The sequence below is a fragment of the Montipora foliosa genome, chromosome 9, assembly GCF_036669935.1.
Source record: "Montipora foliosa isolate CH-2021 chromosome 9, ASM3666993v2, whole genome shotgun sequence".
Lineage (NCBI taxonomy): Eukaryota > Metazoa > Cnidaria > Anthozoa > Scleractinia > Acroporidae > Montipora > Montipora foliosa.
This window is the reverse complement of record NC_090877.1, coordinates 44811486-44831075: the sequence shown is the minus strand read 5'-3', so window position 1 is coordinate 44831075 and position 19590 is coordinate 44811486. Positions and strand designations below refer to the sequence as shown.

The 19590-nt window shown below is 39.3% G+C and overlaps 1 protein-coding gene across 1 annotated transcript; it reads right to left on the bottom strand.

Moving 5' to 3' along the window:
- Positions 1-186: 186 nt before the first annotated feature.
- Positions 187-19590, bottom strand: LOC137970785 (cysteine--tRNA ligase, cytoplasmic-like). The gene is made up of 24 exons (XM_068817353.1): positions 19261-19590; positions 18138-18226; positions 17419-17515; positions 16830-16928; positions 16463-16528; positions 15729-15812; positions 15569-15619; positions 15032-15121; positions 13828-13916; positions 13186-13307; positions 11829-11932; positions 11186-11226; positions 10997-11084; positions 8710-8817; positions 8441-8566; positions 6595-6692; positions 5338-5378; positions 4906-5123; positions 4733-4814; positions 3908-3988; positions 1404-1474; positions 1186-1245; positions 743-826; positions 187-386 (listed from the first exon to the last, which is right to left on the bottom strand). Exons 1-24 carry the CDS (start codon positions 19462-19464, stop codon positions 240-242), a joined length of 2340 nt encoding a protein of 779 aa, XP_068673454.1. The 5' UTR covers positions 19465-19590; the 3' UTR covers positions 187-239.

The following is a 19590-nucleotide window of genomic DNA, read 5'->3' as shown; positions in this document are numbered from 1 at the left end:
GTTTTCAAAGCTGACGCTTTTCGCTACTAGTGGGCTATAACAAATAGCCTACTAGTAGCGCAACCAATCAGAACGCAGCATTGATAATAGACCACTAGTTGGATTTTACTAAAACTCGATAGTGCACGCTGAACCGTTTACTATTTGTCAATTAAACGATGGAAATTAAATAGATGAATGCTGTGGTTCGCGTATTAAAATTTATTTCATTCATTTATTCAGAAGATTCATTGTAAATGTCAGTGTTCTGTCGATCCGTTTGCTGCTTCGCTTGCTCCAGGCCTTGTTGAGTTGTAAAGTTTTTCCTGTTGTTGGTAACTCTTTTTCAGTTTCTTGATCAGCTTGCCGCTGAGTGGTTCGCCCGATTGGTCATGCGTGGGGACTCCCTGCAAAGTAAGACCGACGTAAAAACAGTTTTTAAGCCCTTTTCCGGGAGACACTTTTCTGGTCCTTGTAACGAATCGTTACATTACTAAAGAGTAAGATTTACCCAAACTGGCCTGGCCCCATCAGCGTAGGAAAGTGTCAAATTTTAAACCAAGTTTTGAGACAAAATAAACAATAGACCAAATCTGTTACCTCAGTGGAATAAAACATTTTTTTCCAAGTATATCATTTGATTTAAAAATAGACACTTTTCTAGCTGACGCTGATGGGTACAAACCTGGTACAACATTCTCACTCTTGGGTAATGGAGTCTTGATCGTTACTTGTAGTCAAATAAATCATTTTTCAAGCTAACCTGTTCATCAAACTGAGAATATTTGTCCGTTTCGTGTTTGAACATTTCCCAGGGTGGAATCTTTGCTTTGGCTTCTTTTGCTGCCTGTGATAGCATAACAAATAAAAAAATATATATAAAAAAACAACAACAAAAACTACTACTACGAACACTACTTCACGAGTCTCTAGCACATTTATCAATATCCACAGACCTCAGCCTTTCCCTCAAAGGAAGGCCGCCACTTCGGTGTTTCCGGGCAAAAAAAAAAACAGTTGCGACTGTGTTGCTGTCCCAAACTATTCCCACTCGAATTCAGCTCCATTTTTATGGAACTGAACAGCTTAAGTTCAAAGTGACTTTCATATATTCGCCACTTACGACGCTAATCTCCAAACTTTTCTTTTCAATACACCAACTCTGAGTGAATTCTCAAACCTTTGCTCTGAATCACTGCTTCGTACCTTTTCAGCTTCAAGTTTTTTCTTGGCTTCCTCTTTCTGTTTCCGTTTTTTCTCTTGTTCCTGGAAAAGAGAAAAAACAATAAACGTCGGTTGTGCGTATATCCGATCGGCTGCAGTCCAATATTTCTTCAAATGCCAAAACAAAAACAAATAAAAACAACAACAACCAACAAAAAAAAGAAAAAGTGGCAGTCGGTCATTCAAAACCGAAACAATACCTCTAACTGCTGCTGTTTTTCTTTCAACAGTGTTTCTCTGTCTACAAACTTTATCACTGGAGAATGTCCACCTAACGAAGGGAAAAATGTTGATAATGCAGAAGGAAAGACAATTTCGAGATGAAGTAATCAGAAAATGTCACGAGATTAAACAAAGACAATGGCAGAGGCTACAAAAACTTCATATTTAATAGGAAAGACACGAGATTTGCATGCCACGCACATGCGTTTCACGTTTTCATACATTTCTCCGCACGCCCCAACAAGCCAATAGGGAGCGTAATAAAAATATTTGTGCTGCACGTGCGGAGCGCATTTTTTACCACCAAGTGTGAGTATTTGACGACAACGTGAGTATAGAAATAGGAACTTTCAGTCTCTATTTTAACTCTGAAATCCCTCGTACCTTTTTTTTTTTAGAAAAATTCGCCCACATTGTTCGTCGTGAACGACGGAACAACCGCGAACGACTAACGATCATGGTGCAAAGATATATTTTTTGAGGAGACATTTTGTCGACCTCGCGTTGTCGTAGAACTAGGGAGCTTAAGCAACGACAACGGCGACGGCAACGAGAACGTCAGAAATTTGCATATTTAGTGGGCAAAAACAATAGCTTTGCACGCACTGCACGTCCGTTTTTCACTCTTGTCCATTTCATAGCCAAATTTGAGGTTTTATGAACAACGTCAGCACTTGAGGATAAATTTTCAATTTCTCCCTTAAATTAAGCGCCGTTCCTACCAATGCCATTTTTGAGGGACTACCACACCCCTGTCATATTAAAAAGGTTGAAATAGACACGAAGCGATTAAAATAAAGCGAATTAATATTTTGAGATGACGTTCTCGTTGCCGTTGCCGTTGTCGTTGCAGTAGGGAGCTTACGAAAGACGACGCCGACGGCAACGACGACGCTACAAAACAATAGGTTTAGTGAGCAAAGACAATGGCTCTGCACGCTCTGCACGTGCGTTTTACGTTTTGGTACATTTCTTTGCCGTCATCTCCTAAATGACGACGTGAAATGACCAAATTCAAGGTTCTGTGGAGGACGTTAGCACATGACGATGAATTTTCAGTTCTCTCTCTACGCTTCCAACACACTCATACCAGATTAATTCCTCGACAGCTACCACACATTTTTAACGCGAAACGACATGAAATAGTTTCGTAGCGATATGAATAACGCGAACTCGTATTTTTAAATGAAGTCCTCGTAGCCGTCGTAGTCCTCGTTTCGTAAGCTCCCTAGTTCCCTAACAGGGCGACGATGACGATGGAAACGTTACAACCACCGACCACCGACCGTTTAGCTTAGTTAGCCTACCGTTCGGGCTTCCAGTTCAAACTGGATATATAATGCTCATTACAAGTTTTGGCGTGTAATATCCTCTATGTATTTTGAGTTTGTGCTACTATGACCTTTGAATTTCCAAACTATGTTAACTAAACACTATATGGGTGACCCAAATTTTAAGCCTCGATTTAAAAAATAGACCCGTTTACTTTAACCGGAATTTTCCTATTTAATGCTCCGGCAGTACTACCTTGAAAATCTTGAGAGAGCTGGATCGAGGAGAAAATGACGTTAAAAGACTCACTTGTTCAAGAAATGCAATGCGTGTGTTCGTGGCTGGATTAATTTGCAGCACGGGAGTTTCTAGCCTCCTTCGCAGCCGCTTTTAGGCTCGGTTCGAAGGGAGTATCGGGCTTTCAGACTTTTAAACTCGTGGTTTGCATATAAAATCAGCTGCATTTACACGCTGAAATGGGCCTTATTCGCGCGGAGGCCATATTGGCCATGGACAAGATCCATGGACAATAGATTTCGTACCCTCGAGCCTCGAGTTGAAATGTTTGGGAACGAGTTTCGGTGCGTAAAAACAAAGTTTTCAATCCCTCGGGACTCAACATAGCCCATATTAAGCTACTGAGTAAATGACGTCACTTTTCCCTGGATCCAACCCTCTGAGGTCCAACCGCTCAGTTTTGAACGAGAGTAATGCCGGACCGTGAAATCCAAAATTTACACTCAAAGTAAGCGGCCTTTGGATAAAAGTCAAAGCCCAAAATGCTGCAAATGCACTTTCAAAATATGAAGAACAAAAGGAAATGATTTTTTGATCATAGTAGCACTTTAAAGTTATGCATGCAAACTACAGATTGGTTGCTGCGCAATTCAGATGCAGTTTTACAAAGACACTAAAAGGACTTACATTAATTCTCCTGGGTCCGGTTCCTCGAAAGCCGATTAACTTAATCCAGGATTAGCGTAAACTTTTTTTTCACGTTTTCAACTTTTTGGTGAAAGTTTCTTTTGTTTAATTTTGTTTTTCAAGATTGACGTCTTCTCATGTAAAGTTCTGCCGAAAATCTGCGTTGAACAGCATGTGGGAGTAGAGAAATGAACTGCTTGGTTAATTTTTAATCTTAGATTAGCGTTAATCGGCTTTTGAGGAACTGGGCCCTGGAGAATGAATATAAAAAGAAGCCAAAATTTACCTTCGACGTCTTCTAACTTAACACCAAGCTCTGGAAGCCTCTCATCCCTCAGTTTGTCACATGCTTGAAGAATTCGAGTTACTGAAAAAAAAAAGGTTCAGAACGATGATTTTATTATTTCTCGACAGAATCTCCTAAAATGTTAAAACTACAAATTCCTTTGTTATCCAACATCATTGATAACTGGTCGTAACTAGTAGGACGGTTAAGCTCCCTTGTCGACTCATTGCTGTCTATGATTACGCAGCCTCATGCACTATAAAAATTGGTTTATCAACTGACTTGATCAGGTAAACTGACCAACATAAAGAAACTTGACGTTTCGAGCGCTAGCCTTAACGTTCGCTCCGACGAAGAGCGGGCTAACACTCTAAACGTCAATTTCTTATATCAGCTCTGTTGATAAACCCATTTCTGTGTTCGATTTCTCCACCGACGCACCACGACAGCTCCTTTAGAAACTAAACCCCTTCATACACCACTAATAAGCCATTTTGAGATACCGTGTAAAGCCGGCCACATTTGCTGGCGAGAATTGGCCAGACGACAACACTTGAGTTCCGTGGCCTGTGAGGCTTCTCTTCAAGTTTGCGCAGATTGTGTGGGTTCTTTAACGTCCCAGAGAGCTTATGAAGAAGGCTTGTAAAACTCTACCATTTGTAGTCCTTATAAATCCGAGAAGAGTTGGAAGTCTAAATTTTTTTTTTTTAATTTTTTTTTTATTAATTTTTTTTTCTGCTAAAATTACACGGGCAACACTTTCTCCTCTGCTTTCGCTAGAAAATAAATCCAAAATAAGTGGGTATGTGGAAACGTTTGGCTTACCTTTTTCTTCACGAGCAATGCTCCTGATATCATCTCTGAAGTCAGCCAATAACTGGACATACGGCATCGCAACATCCTCGTGCTGCATTACAAAAAAAAACCCAGTTACTTGTACAAACAATGTTAGGTTAATATCCTAATTTATCCATCCACGCAAAAATCTGCCATCTTACATTTACTGCTGCATTTTTGCCGGCAACTGGAAACCCTATGGTTTGTTCTTCTTCAATAGCTCCAAAGACCCTCAACATATGCGTGAGATACTTTGCAATACCCTCTAACGCTTGATGGTTTGGCGATTCCCTTTTGTCCTTTTTGCTGCTGATGTAAATATTGGTCTGTTTTACAAGATCTTGCAGATGCCGCATGGCAGAGGGTGTGTCGATCGAATCTTGAAAAAAAAAAAAAAACCACGAAAACAGATTCAGCACAGCGCTTCGTGATCTGACACGAACAAATAAACAAACAAACAAACAGAGAAAATGAGGGATAACCAAGAAGGTGGATTGCGGGAGCGCCGTAATCATGTTTCACTCTACATTTTCACCAGGAATTGAAACAAAACAAAAAAACAAAAACTGAAACTACACAGTTGCATTGCGTACCACAAAGAGCATCATGGATCGCCGCCTTTTTCGCCAAAAATCTGAAAAATAAAATGTCGTAAACCTTTTATTTAGTTATCTAACATTGATATTTTGCAGTGTACCTCAAAGAAAAATACATACAAAATACATACTTAATTGACCGCTCCCCATAGGGGCCTTTCAGAGCCAATGAAACACAACGAAATTAAGGATGGAACAGAACAACAACGACAGCTGTTAAGAATCCCAACTGGCCGGAGGCAAACCACTTGACTATTTACAAGTGCAGCTGGGAAGTTGAACCAGGGACTACCAGGATCAAATTCCAGGAGTGGTCAGAGCGGGTCTTGAACCCGGGATCTCCGGATCTCAATGCAAGCGCCCTGGCCACACTGCCTCCTTAAATACGTGCCCCTCGTGCAACATGATTATTATGGGTTTAAAAAACGACGAAAGCTACGGCCACGGCAACGTCATAAAACACTAACAGGAAGGGACCATAAGCGTCGAAGAAAAGGTTGCAGAAAATATAACTTTGCTCTATCATAAGTCTTTCGGAATTATTCCATCTCGTTCAAGTCCTACAATGCCGGCGAATTATCCCAAAAATAAGTTTGTACGAGCGGTTTCTGATGAAAAGTTGTTTGTATTTGTACGCTTAGGTTGTCGTTAAAACGTCAAACTTGGTGATTGTACGTTGTTGTTGTTGTTGTTATTGTTATTATGCAAAGTACCACAAAAATAAGAGATAAAAAGCGTGCCGCATGCACGTGGAACCGATTGTTTTTCCTCTTTTAACCAATGATATTCTTGTTTTGCATGTGGTGTTGTCCAAGCATAAGAAACATGCGCCCATTCAATGGAGTCCTTTGTTAGGGCAAATGACACTAATTAGCGACATTAATAAGTTAAAGTATCACTCAAGAGTCACTCAAAAACTCTCGATCCCCTAAGAGTTTCATCGAGATGGCTAGTTTGAATAGCCGGAAAAAAAACCAACCAATAATTAGAATAGCGAAATTGAAAGATCACATAACAAAACTATACTAAAGTGCAACTTACTATTATTACTATTCTATTTAAAGTACAAACATGCTACAATAGATTAGCAATTTTATTATACATATCACAAAATTAAAATATATACTCAAAGATAGACCCTAACTTCCATAACATAATAGCTTGTGTTTTCATAAATTCTTCCAGATTATCTAAAGATAGTAACAGCAGTATTTCGTAAAAGAGTAATTTGATTGTTAATCGTGAGCAACTCACTTTTCTTGAAGATCTTTTTCTAGTTCGTGGTAATTATGGGAAGATGGTGAAGTGCCTTCCGGTTTCCGTAGGACGTCTTTAACATTCAGGAAAAAATCCTTTAACGCAAAAGTGCGAAACATATGTAAAGAAACTAAAGGCCCGTTGGATGTTGACCAACATTTGTTTAACAAAAGTTGAACGGACGCTGGGCAAATGTTGGACGCTAAAACAAAGTTGTGCGGAGGCCGTTCAAACGTTTCCAACATTGCGCCAACAAAAGAACCAACACTTCCGCAAAATTTGATTGCTTTAAATTTACTATTATCGTTAATTTAGGATGCTGTGTCCCAGGACTTCTGGTAGCAGAGAAAATAAGGAAATAAAAAAACCATATCCGTGGATTGGATTTGAACCCGGAGTTTCTACTCTATAGGAACCGCTTCTTTCCACTTCACCTCTGAAAAACAAGTCACCGCTCTTTAAAAAACATTTATTTAAGTCTCCCATAGAATATCAATGGTGTAGAGTAATTAGGCCTATACGCTTGTCAATGATTAATAATTTAGGCCTAAGCTTTGATTTTAAAATGTGTAGCTTTGCCGTGGAAACCAACATTTTGCAGTGCTGCCTGGGCAGCTAGCGGTGAGGTGGTCAAGCGGTTAGGTGACGAGTTAATAAACATTCCCAGGTTCGAGTCCTATGTCCATACACTTGGGTTGTCTTTTAAAGATATATAACCATTTCCCATAATCCATATCAAGCTTTCAGTCTTCTAAATTAACGATAATAGTAAATTCGGTCATCACTTCTTTCCATCCCTCAAACTGACATTTCCCTTTTTATTCAACTTATACGACGTACAGTCTGCTTTAGACCTCAAATCTACTTCAACGAAACAAAGATTTTAAACAAGCTAAGAAGATTCACAGTAGGCGAGGAAAAGAGTTGAACCCGGATCGATGGCTTCACCTTGCAGTATCCGATATCCACTAGACTAACGAGACAACCTACCGGAAAATCGAATTTTTTAGAGTATTGAAATAGTAGTACCCAGCAAAACAATTGAAAGTTAACCGTCTTCAACGGGGTTTTTAGACCTAAATACTGTAGATCAGCGCGGCATAGCTTAGAAACGCTATTTCTTGTTGAACTAAAGCTGTAATTCTGCCTGTTTTCATTCTTTTTAGAGCGGTAAGCTTGTCAATATTAACATGGGATATTGCTTCGTGTAATTGTTACGAAATGTCCAATGTCAGTTTGAGGGATGGAAATTAGTGTTGACAAGTAAATTCAGGGCAAATTACGGATTAAAGTTTGAAACGCATTCCGGCCTTTTCCCCCCTTTTCTAACAAATCCTGCCTTTTTACAGGCTTCAAAACTTGCAAAAAACCAAGCATCTTTGGTTCACGACCGAGTCAGAAAGGGAGTGGGTCTATTCCTGATTTGACGTCACAAACTGATTTACATTCAATTAACTCTTTGTAAACATGCATGCAAAGTAGATTGTGTCGTCAAATCAGGAATAGACCCACTCCCCTTCTTACTCGGTCGTGAACCAAAGATGCTTGGTTTTTCGCAAGTTTTGAAGCCTGTAAAAGGGCAGGATTTGTTAGAAAAAGGAAATTACGGCCGCAATGCGTTTGGAACGGGTGCAAAGATTCATTTTAGCGAAAAAAATCATTTGGGGTTAGGGACACTCTAACGATAATCGCCGTTAATTTAAGGTAGAGGATGGCTTGGTCTCTCTCTCCCACCCAGTTTGGCATCTACCCGCAGCCGACATTTTGGTTTAAGGTACTTTTTCCGTAGTTGCATCACCACATCACCACAGAGGAACCCAACAAAAGGTGAAGATTGACTCACATTAAATAACTTGTCCGTCTGCTCTGCTTCTCGAAGCACATTTTCACTGTAATCCAGCGTTGAATTCCATGCATGCAAGAGGAATGCAAATCTTATCTGTCTGGCTGAGTTCCTTTCTAACGCTTCCTGGTGAGAAAAGAGTCATCGAGAAGTGGCAGTAAGTTTTCAAGGAAGAACCTGTGCAATCTGTTCGGACGTCACGCAATCTTTCCATTTAAAAGGAGTGCGTGATGAGCCGAAAAGTGTGTGCGAAAGAAGCAACAACGTACCTTGATTGTAATGAAGTTCTTCAAAGACTTTGACATTTTACATCCTTCAATAGTCAAATGCCCTGCATGTAGAAAATAATGAATCCACTGGCAAACACCAAAATGGGCCTGTGAAATAAAGACCGCTGTGTAAGTTCTAAGAAAATCGTTACGTAAAACCAGGATTTCCTTCTCCTGCGCAGCGCACCAGTGTCTCAGTTGCTTGAGAACCGGTTTGCCGGTTGCTTCACTAAAGGTCTTTAAATAATTGAGGAGAAAGTACTTCCTTTGTGATTGCCGTAGCCGGCCACGTCGAAACCACGACAGCAAAGAAGCAAAGAGAGAGAAGGAAAGATTCACTATTGTCTGTCCACGTTGTCGTCAAATCTGAAAATTGGTCATTTTACGTTGTTAGGGAGCTTTAGCAACGACGACGGCATCGGCAACGAGAACGTCATCGTTAAATGTGAATTCGCGTTATTGTAATCGCTTCGCGACTATTCCAAACATTTTAAAGTGGCAAAGGTGTGGCAAACGCTCAAGAACGAAACTAGTATATACGGCGCTCAATTTAGGAGACAAAATGAAAAATATTTCCTCAAGCGCTGACGTTCTCCCTAAAAGCGCGCACCAGTGGCTCAGTTGGTTGAGCAAAGGGCTGTCACGCGGGAGGTCGTGAGTTCAACTCCGGCTGGACCAACACTCAGGGTCTTTAAATAACTGAGGAGAAAGTGCTGCCTTTGTAATTACATCTGCAAATGGTTAGACTCTCTAGTCTTCTCGGATAAGGACGTAGTGAGGTCCCGTCTCACAACCCTTTAATGTTCATAATCCTGTGGGACGTAAAAGAACCCGCACACTTGTCGCAAAGAGTAGGGCATGTAGTTCCCGGTGTTGTGGTCTGTCTTCTGTGGTATATCATGGTTGGGAGGGCGCACTTAATTTGGAGCCTCGCTCTCTTGTGCGACCCCCACCACAGTTGTGGTGAAAGTTACAGTAAATAAATATAAAACCTCAAATTTGGTCATTTCACGTTGTTGTTTTGCTGATGACGGCGAAAAAAAATGGACAAAAATGAAGAGATGCACGTGCAGAGCGTGCAAAGCTATTGCTTTTGCCAACTAAATATGCAAATTTGTGACGTTCTCGTTGCCGTCACCGTTGTCGTTGCTAAAACTCCCTGTTGTTTTGATGGTACGGGAGAGAAATGTTCAAAAATGCGTGCCACACGTGCATCACGATCATTTTGGTTCTTTCAACCAATAATATTACTGCTTTTTGGTGATGTCGTTGCCGTAGTCGTCGTCGTTTCTTAAACTCCCTAACAGAGACTTTAGGGAGCTTACGAAACGACGACGCCGACGGCAACAACGACGCTACAAAACAATAGGTTTAGTGAGCAAAAACAATGGCTCCGCACGCTCTGCACGTGCGTTTTTCATTTTGGTACATTTCTTTGCCGTCATCTCCTAAATCACGACGTGAAATGACCAAATTCAAGGTTCTGTGGAGGACGTTAGCACATGAAGATGAATTTTCAGTTCTCTCCCTACGCTTCCAACCCACTCATACCAGTTTAATTCCTCGACAGTTACTACACATTTTTAACGCGAAACGACATGAAATAATTTCGTAGTGATATGAATAACGCGAACTCCTATTTTTAAATGAAGTCCTCGTAGCCGTCGTCGTCCTCGTTTCGTAAGCTCCCTTTTAAGATCTACTACGGCGACGGCGAAGGCGACGAAAACGTCACTTCAAAATGTAACTTCAAGTCAGTCTTAAGTATTTTCAAAGAAAGTGTTTCTATCCGAAATAAATTAGTTTTAGAATCGCTTATTTTTGTTTTCAAATTTCGCGGGCGCCGCCATCTTGAATAATTGGGACGTGTTACGGTTGCCTTTTAGACAAAAGCTCTTTGTGTCAGAACAATAGGTCATCCGTGACAAGCCACAATTATTCAAGATGGCTGCGCCCGCGAAATTTGAAAGTGAAAATAAGCGATTTTAAAATTCATTTTTCTTGATATAAACACTGTTTTAAAATCAAATTTCGAACAAATTATTTTGTTTGTAAACATAATTTCCTTCGGTTTAAACTTATTCCGTAGTAAGAGTGGAGGCTCCCTTTAAAATCTTTCCGCGTACCCATCCAGTTACAGGATAGTTCCCGTCCGTATTGTGCAAGGTAAATGAGGTGGAATAATCGCACCGAAATACTTGCGACAGCGCTAATAAAGTTATATTTTGGAGTGACGTTGCCTGGTTGTCCTTGCTAAACTCCCTAATGTGCTCAACAGGAACGTTACCTCGGACTGTGCCAGTTCATTGTCATGATGCGGAAACTTCAAATCCACTCCACCAGTGTGAATGTCAATGGAGCTGCCCAAAATGGCACTAAAACAATCAGGAACAAAGCAAGCGAAAATTTCTTGAGTTGTCAAACTTTCCTTCATATGACACGTTAAAAAACAAATAAAGACGAGGCAAACACAAACCTTGCCATGACTGAGCATTCTACGTGCCATCCTGGTCGACCCTGTATCGCAGAAAAGAAATCATTTTACACAAAAGACAAGAAATCATTTTTCAATGAGGCATAAGCCAGTGCAGGATAAAAAAGATACCATTTTTAGTAATGAAAGAATTTGAATATATTAAGGGGGTGGCACTTAACTACAGAAAGACAGTGGTTGCTAAGGAAGCTTTTTAGTCAAGAGCTCCACAAAAAGTTCATACACTCTGTCCATGATGAATGACATGATGAATGAATAATCGCGAACTGATTTCAATAAACGTTGTCGTAGTTCTTGCTTCAGTTTTCTACAATCATGGCTGCGCCGGCTACGTCAGACCCAAGGGGCTCTCCAGGACAAATTTACCACGCTGTTTGGGGAACTTTCTCCAAACACTCCGCCAATAACTACTTCGAGAAGTTAACTCGAAGTCAATGGCTTGATATATAAGGTTACTCTCAAATTCGAGAAGAGATGAAAGATGCCCCTGTCCAGTCGAACAGTGAGCGAGTTTTTTCACGTCCTACACAATTTGATGGGGTGTGAAACTGGGCCCATGGTTTATATCAGGAAAACTTGAAATTATAACAATTTGCAATTTCTCCTCAGTCATTTTAAGATATACCTTTCCCCATGGTGAATCCCATGCAGGCTCGCCTGGTTTGCTAGCTTTCCAAAGCGCAAAGTCCCGCTCGGATTTCTTATCACCTGGGTTCTGACTCAATTCTCCTATTAGCACAGAAGACAAATGTCAAGGCGTGAACTTCAGTGTTATACCGGCGCTGTGCTCAAATACTTCGTTCAAGCGTTCTCCTCACGAAAATTAATTTCAAAAGTCGTGGTGACTTTAGAGAAGGTCTTCCCCCAATTTGTTCTAACGTCAGATGACTTAATCCGGTGGATAAGTAGCCATCCAACAGTTTTTGAACAATCTGTAAGAAAAATTCAGTATTTGCTCATGTAACCGTGAATGAAAACCTCAGCCAGCGTTTAACATGAACTGCATTGTATTCTCTGGATAGTGACGTATCCAGTGGATAACGTTACGCGACCTTTCAATAACATGGGACTTGGTGTGCTAAGAATACAAGTACATACAGAGTGCCAAAGAAATTGAAAGACCGTCGCCTGCAGTTCAAGGCTTAAAAGTCCGGTGAGCGACTGTTTGATAGACATAGTTTTGAAATGAAAAGAAAAATGGGAAATTTTTCATTCATTATCAATTGTCAAGTTCACACCCTGCGAGCAAAGCGTCTCTAAAACTCGCCAGAGGGTGAACAAGACAGGCTCTGCAGAATCGTGTCAAGTCTTTTCAAAGTCGAAGTTTCTGGGCTAGTCACTCCTGTAAAATCTGTTAAGGCAGCGCGCGCATCATATTAGGAAACTTAAGCAAGGACAACGGCGACGGCAACGAGGACGTCACAAATTTGCATATTTAGTGAGCAAAAACAATAGCTTTGCACGCCCTGCACGTGCGTTTTTCACTTTTGTCCATTTCTTTGCCGTCGTCAGCAAAACAACAACGTGAAAGAGCCAAAGTTGAGGTTTTATGAAGAACGTCAGCACTTGAAGAGAAATTTTCATTTTCTCCCCTAAATTAAGCGCCATTACGACCAGTGTCATTTTTGAGGAACTACCACACCCTTGTCACATTAAAAAGGTTGAAATAGTCACGAAGCGATCGCAATAACGGGAATTTATATTTGAGATGACATTCTCGTCGCCGTCGCCGTCGTCGTTGCTTAAGTTCCCTATTTTTGACAAGGTGAAGGTCAAAATTGAGCCTTCAGCACAAAAACCAATATGGCGTCTAGGAGTGCGATCGACAGCTGGTCGGGGTTTGAAACGTCTCAAAACAACGGCTTGCGCATACTCAATAAAAACTTTACACGATTTCAGCAGAGTCCCTTCTTTCTCGTCGAGTAAAGAAAGGTCCTGCTGGTAGGGTGCAAGTTCATTGTCGTTTCAACAAAATCGATTACCTTCTCCCTCAGCAAGAGCCTCCATATCACCAACAGCTTCAGGGACTAATCTAGCATAGGAGTGTTTTTCACTAGATCCAAACTTAATGGTGTCAAAATACACCGAACCATTGGAATGGTACCTACAAGAAGAAGACGAATAACACGCCGCGGATTTACATCTTTGTGGGGATTTTTAGAAACGATGACGGCCAGCCGCCACGGTGACGAAAACGCCACAAAACAACGATATGATTGGTTAAAAGAGAAAAAAAATCGTGCTGCACGTGCGGCACAATCATGCTGCTTTTTTGGGAGGGAGAAAAACTGGAGCGCTTAGAGAAATCCTCGATGCAAGTTAGTAACCCAGCACAAACACGGTCAACTTAGACCTTAACCAGAATATGAATCCTGTCCACATTATGCCAATTATCTGCTTCCGGCAAGCCTATACTGAACACAGTGTATTCCACTCGGTTTCCCATCCAAGAATTAACCCCACTTGACAAAACTTAGATAAAGAAACGCGAACCAAGTTTCTTCTTCTCAATTTGATGGAAGAAAAAAGAGAACTTTTTTAGTTTGAAGTCACCAAAACAATATGCTTGCAAAAGAAGCTCCAGTTCTTTAAAAAAATCGGGGACTTCTAGTACCAGTACTTACGCATATCCATTGTCCATAACTCTCTGGATAAATGTGACACATTCAGGAATGTATTGGGTAATCCGAGTTAAACAGTCTGCCGGAAGGATCTTGAAACAAGAAAGCGAAGTGTTGTTAGAGATGCTGCTACACCCATTCCTTGATGGATTGACAATGAATGATTTATTGACCGATTGATTGATTGATTGATTGATTGATCGGTTGTCAATTGTTCCAAAATGGTGACAGCCACACGTCTTCATCCCTGCTAATGACCAAACCAAAAGAATTGCATCATCTAGGGTTGAGAATGATTATCTAGAGCCATACTTTGATATAACAGGTGTCACCAGTACAAGAGGCAATCAAGAGGTAATTATTGGTAATAAATAATAATAATTAAATGTTAACAACAAAAAAAGTGGTGCAGATTAGCAGTGCAGTTATCTTTTAATAGCAGCAGTGGTCAGGGGTGCATGACATGGGCAGATGCTCATGTGGTTCTTCAGTCACATGGCTGCACTGGTTGGAGATCTTGCGCCGCTTCGCCCAGTTGGCTTCCTCCCCCTCCCCTCCCCTCTCCTATCCTCCCCTTCCCTCTCCTCCCCTCCACGGCTTGTCCATGTGATGGGTGCCTGGACACCTGGTGTGGGGGCTCACGGCTGGGTTGCTGGGATTGCCAGCCATGGAAGTGCTACTCGGTCCAGGGGCTGGCTGTCCGGCTTCCAGTTGTTAATATTTATTTATTTATTTAGTTAGTTATTTATCATCATCATCATCATCATCATCATCATCATTATCATCATCATCATCTTTGACCAATAATTATTCAAGATAAGACCAAAAGCTGCTTGTACGAATACCCAAAACAAATTCAAACATTTTTTCCAACGTTATGTTAATGACCGGAATTCTATACCAGGAGCAGTTAGTTTTAGGTCATTTTAAGTTTCTATGTTAAGCCTTAAATGAACACATTATCTAATCAAGTTATTTGGAACTAATTTCCTACGTAAAAACAAGTTTTCAAATGTATAGTTTCCTCTTTTTGCTCAGTGGAATAGTCTTTGATGTATAGGTTTCCATTGATGCCTTCCTGTTAACATTGTCATTTCCGAATTAAGAATTACTCATTGCAAACAAGCAACCATCGAGGTAACTGTTCCATTCTACATTAAAATATGTGAAGGTAAAAATACTAAGACTGCACCTAAAATGCACTTACATTCAGAGCTTTCATATCCTTATGGAATTCATTTTCCCAGTGTTGTGTGAGTTTTGCAAATATCCTTTGTTCTGTCACATTTGATCCAAACTGAGAGAAAATAAATTAGTAAACTCAATGCCCAGCATATTGCAGCAGTGTTATGCCCCGTGCTCATACAAAAATTCTCTGCAAGGGTTTAATGGCGACCACTGGGAAAGGGGGAAGGCGGAAGGGGTAGGGGGTAGGGGTAGGGCATGAAGGGCACCATACATGTAGCTGAAACAACTCCTCACCCCCTACCCCTCACCCCCTAGAACCCTCACCCCTCACCCCTACCCCCCACCTCTGGAATAGACATGCCAGAGTAGTGCACATGCAAATCTCCAGTTGTAAAAAATCCCATGAAATATTTTTTAGTCTGAGCACCTCAAAAACGCCAGATGATTTTACTTAGTGTTTACTGTCAAAAACACATGGTCTCAAATCAATTTAGTGAAATTCTCACTAGGGCTATGATTTGTTAATGCCATAATTTCAAATACCGGTAATGTGTACCTGCAAGTCCAACCAAGTTGACAGTGGATCACTTGCATCTTTCAGTAATTCCTGTAAAACCAATTGAAAGTATTATTACATTAATTTTCTAGTGTTTCAGTGACAACATTTCACACTTTTTAAAATTAATTTTTCAATTAGCTTTGCATGGTCTCCTTACCTCCAAAGCTGGCTTTATAGATTCAAAACTACTGTTTGACACCTTCAAGTCTTTTAGCCTTAACATGGAGGATTTTACTTTCTCCTGGAAGGGAAAAAATTGACTTTAAGATTCAATGTTGTGATATTGTAACTTTCGTATTTATTCACAACACTTTCATAGGTGACGACACATTTGAAATTAATTTACAAGACATGTTTTGGTCATGCAACGACCATCTTCAGTTGAAAGTAGAATTAATTTGAAGTTACATTTGAATTTATAATATGCTAAACAAGGATAAATAACAACGTGAAATAAATTGGGAATCTAACAAAATAGCCAAAGGTAACAAAAACGAGTGTACAATGGAACATGTTGATTAGAACGAGAGAGTTATATTAACATGATATAATTGCTTGTTTAAGCAATTATATCATTGCTTGTTTAAGCAATTATATCATGTTAATTTAACTCTCTCGTTCTAATCAACAAGAGTGTACAACATCCATTGTACACTCTTTTTTGTTACCTTTGGCTATTTTGTTAGATTCCCAATTTATTTCACATTGTTATTTATCTTTGTTTAGCATATTATAAATTCAAATGTAACTTCAAATTAATTCTACTTTCAACTGAAGATGGTCGTTGCATGACCGAAACATGTCTTGTAAATTTAATTTCAAATGTGTCGTCACTTTTATAAAAATTGTTGTTAGTCTGCTTCTTTCCATAACTTTCATAGGTATACTTACAATAATTCTACTATACATATTTTTCTTGTCTTCATCTGTACTAGTTTCCATTTTTTTTACATAGGGCTGAAAGACAAGAATGACACACACATTGACAAAATGCCTGGCAGAAGTAGATTGTTTGCATGCTTTTCTACAGCACAGCCAAGAGCCCAAATAAACCACATTCAACACATCAAAATTCAAGTATTCAAAGTCAAAAGGCATCACTTTGAGGCTTTAAAGAAAACAACTAGATAATAACGTCTTTTTTTCTTTCCACAGCCCCAAGGTTTGCCATCTTAAGTCAAATTTTAACCTATCAAAAATGGACAATAACAGCCTGGCAGTTACAGTCTTTTTTCAGCCTACACATTTCTCAGTTTACCTCAAGGGCAGCATTTACATCTTCTATAATTTTCTCTGGAGAATTGTTCTCCTCGTTGTATTTCTCTAAGAGATGATTTCTTCTGGCTCTGAAAATAATCTGTCAAAATTCAACACAGGTGATCGATATTAATAGAAAATAATACCAGTAGATAGTCGTTACTTCCATTAACAGTAATACCTCACGAAACAAGTGAGTTGCCTTTCACCAGGTGACAGAATTTAACAATATTTGGAAACTGTTTCTTTTGTTGTTCAATACCTTTCATTTTACAGACCCAATGAACACTAAATGTAACAGACTGAAGCCTGAGGAGGGCTTGATCAGATAGCAATTTTAAAATGGCAGAGCTGAGGACATGAAGGTATTTTAATAATGGGATTTATCTGTCTAAATCCCACATAGAAGGGATTTTCCAGTATACATTCCTAATAAGGAGGGTTGAATCCATATACATGTAAATCGCTCAACTGACGTCCCCGTGCCTGATGTATCCTATTCCTTGTTGGCGCGCATCTGAGGGCAAGTGGAATTTCTAGGAAAGAGCATTTAGCAGTATGCAGCATTAACACATTCAGTTTCAAGTCACCTTGTCATCGATATCTGTGATGTTCATCACATAGAACACATCATAGTTAAAATATGACTGAAGGACTCTTCGCAAAATATCGAAAGTAATGTAGGACCTGAAATCAAAATAATTGCACTCAAATTCAAATTCCAATTTATTTAAAGCACATTTACTTAAAAAGTAACAAAAGAAACACTAACCCGCAAATAGTATAGGTTAATCTAGGCAGGTAGTGTAGAAAAATTGTGAAATTAACTCAGAAGAACTTAATATTTACAAGAGTGATATAATTTAAAGATATAACATACAGTAATTAATGTATAACAAGTTAAGTAAAAATAATGACTGACTAAATTAAAATTAAAATTGTAACATGCTAACTAAACATACCACCATTGAAGTTCTTAATAAGAGTCTTGACGTCAACATAAATGTCCTCTTGATCAAGAAGATTTTAAATTAGTAATCTGGTCTGAAGGCATTTGTTAAAGGATGTTTTAGTTTTTGCTCATAAAGATTCTGGTAATTCATTCCAGATTTGGCAACATATTCTGGATTAATGCAATATAAATACAGGAGTAAATTTTATCTTTCAAAAAAGTACATGTCAACTATTCATAACGGACATGTCTACAACTCCTGCCTCAAATTAATCTGTTCGCAAATTACTTCATCAGTGTCTCACACAAACAAGCTCTTCACACTATTGATAGTTTCTATTAAGACATCCACAATACCTGGCATGCCCCATGTGTGATGCATCATATACAGTAGGTCCACAGCTGTACCAAAGAACTCTTCTTCCATTTTGTGGCACAAACACATTCTTAAAGAAAATAGGTAATGTTCATTGACTTGACCTTTTGGATTGCTTTGTGGAGGTTGTTCTTACTAGAACTGCAATCAACTTGAAAGTGTCTGTGATTACAAGTGAAGTTTTTTTAAAGGCATTGGGGGACGAATGATTTATTGGTAAGGTATACTATACAACCATATAGCTGAGTCCCCTGACATAATTCTAACAGATACAAGATTATGTTACCTAACTTAGTGAACCTTTGCCCTCTATATTTCTTGGATATTGAATCTGACTGTTTTTAGCACACTCTTAAGATTTCTTGTACTGCATGATGTCGCAGTAAGATTAGTCTTGAGTAAGCAGTGTGTGGAATTTGTGGTAGTTATTGTTAATGTATTGAAATTGTAAGTAAGAAACTTTGTTAGCAACTGTTGAATGTTAATTAACCAAAAAAATATATTACAAAATTCAAGAAATGAGAATATTAAATTAGTTTTGAAAAGATTTAAAATAAATTAACACAATCAAAGACATAAAGTAATATTTGCAAATGAAATTTATGCATACCCAGAAAAATCCCGACCCAACGAGAAAAGATAATAATAAAAAGGCTAGACTGTAGTCAAAGCTGGATCCTAGAGTTAGTTCCTTTGGATAACGAAAAATTTAACACTGGGGCAAATCCTGCCTCAGTCAAAGTAATCTAAATATTGAAAGAGGAGTGAATAGAAAGGAAGAGGTGAATGCTGTATTGACGTTTTTTCCAAGTAACATGCTAATTATAGAAATGGCTTGCCAGAGCTGCTCGTTAACAAAATCGATCTTGAGTCACTCAAAAACCCTTCAACCCTTCCCTATTGAAGTGTAATACTCGTGGATCTTACTCTGTCTAACACCAGGCGATTTTACTCGTTGATGCAGAGCTCTTCAGTGGCGAAAAGGTAAAATAAAGAAACGAAGATTAACAACTTGAATGCTTTGTTTACCGGAAATATTGCATCAGATCGCGTCCAAGCCGAAAAACAAGAGGTCCAAGAACCAAGAAAAGGAAAATACTCTACCTTTTCACGAGTAAGACTGTTATACAGCTTCAGTTCCCCTGATCCTTCAGGAGCAATCCATTTTGGCAAAGATCGCCCAGACATATTTTCCCCTTCCTTGGAAAATCTTCTTCGAACAATGTGCAACGAAGATACAAAGAAGAAGCTTCCTTTTAATTCGTGGTACTTTAAAGAAGTAAGGACAATATTCTTGATTTTAAACATAAAATCTCTGTATAAAAAGCTGTACAATGACGCGACATTTATCTCTGATTTTCCTAGGAAGTTCAGGCCTCAAAAATTACGTGGAAACCTCAATTCATCCGCCATGTTTGATGAAGACCCAGTCTC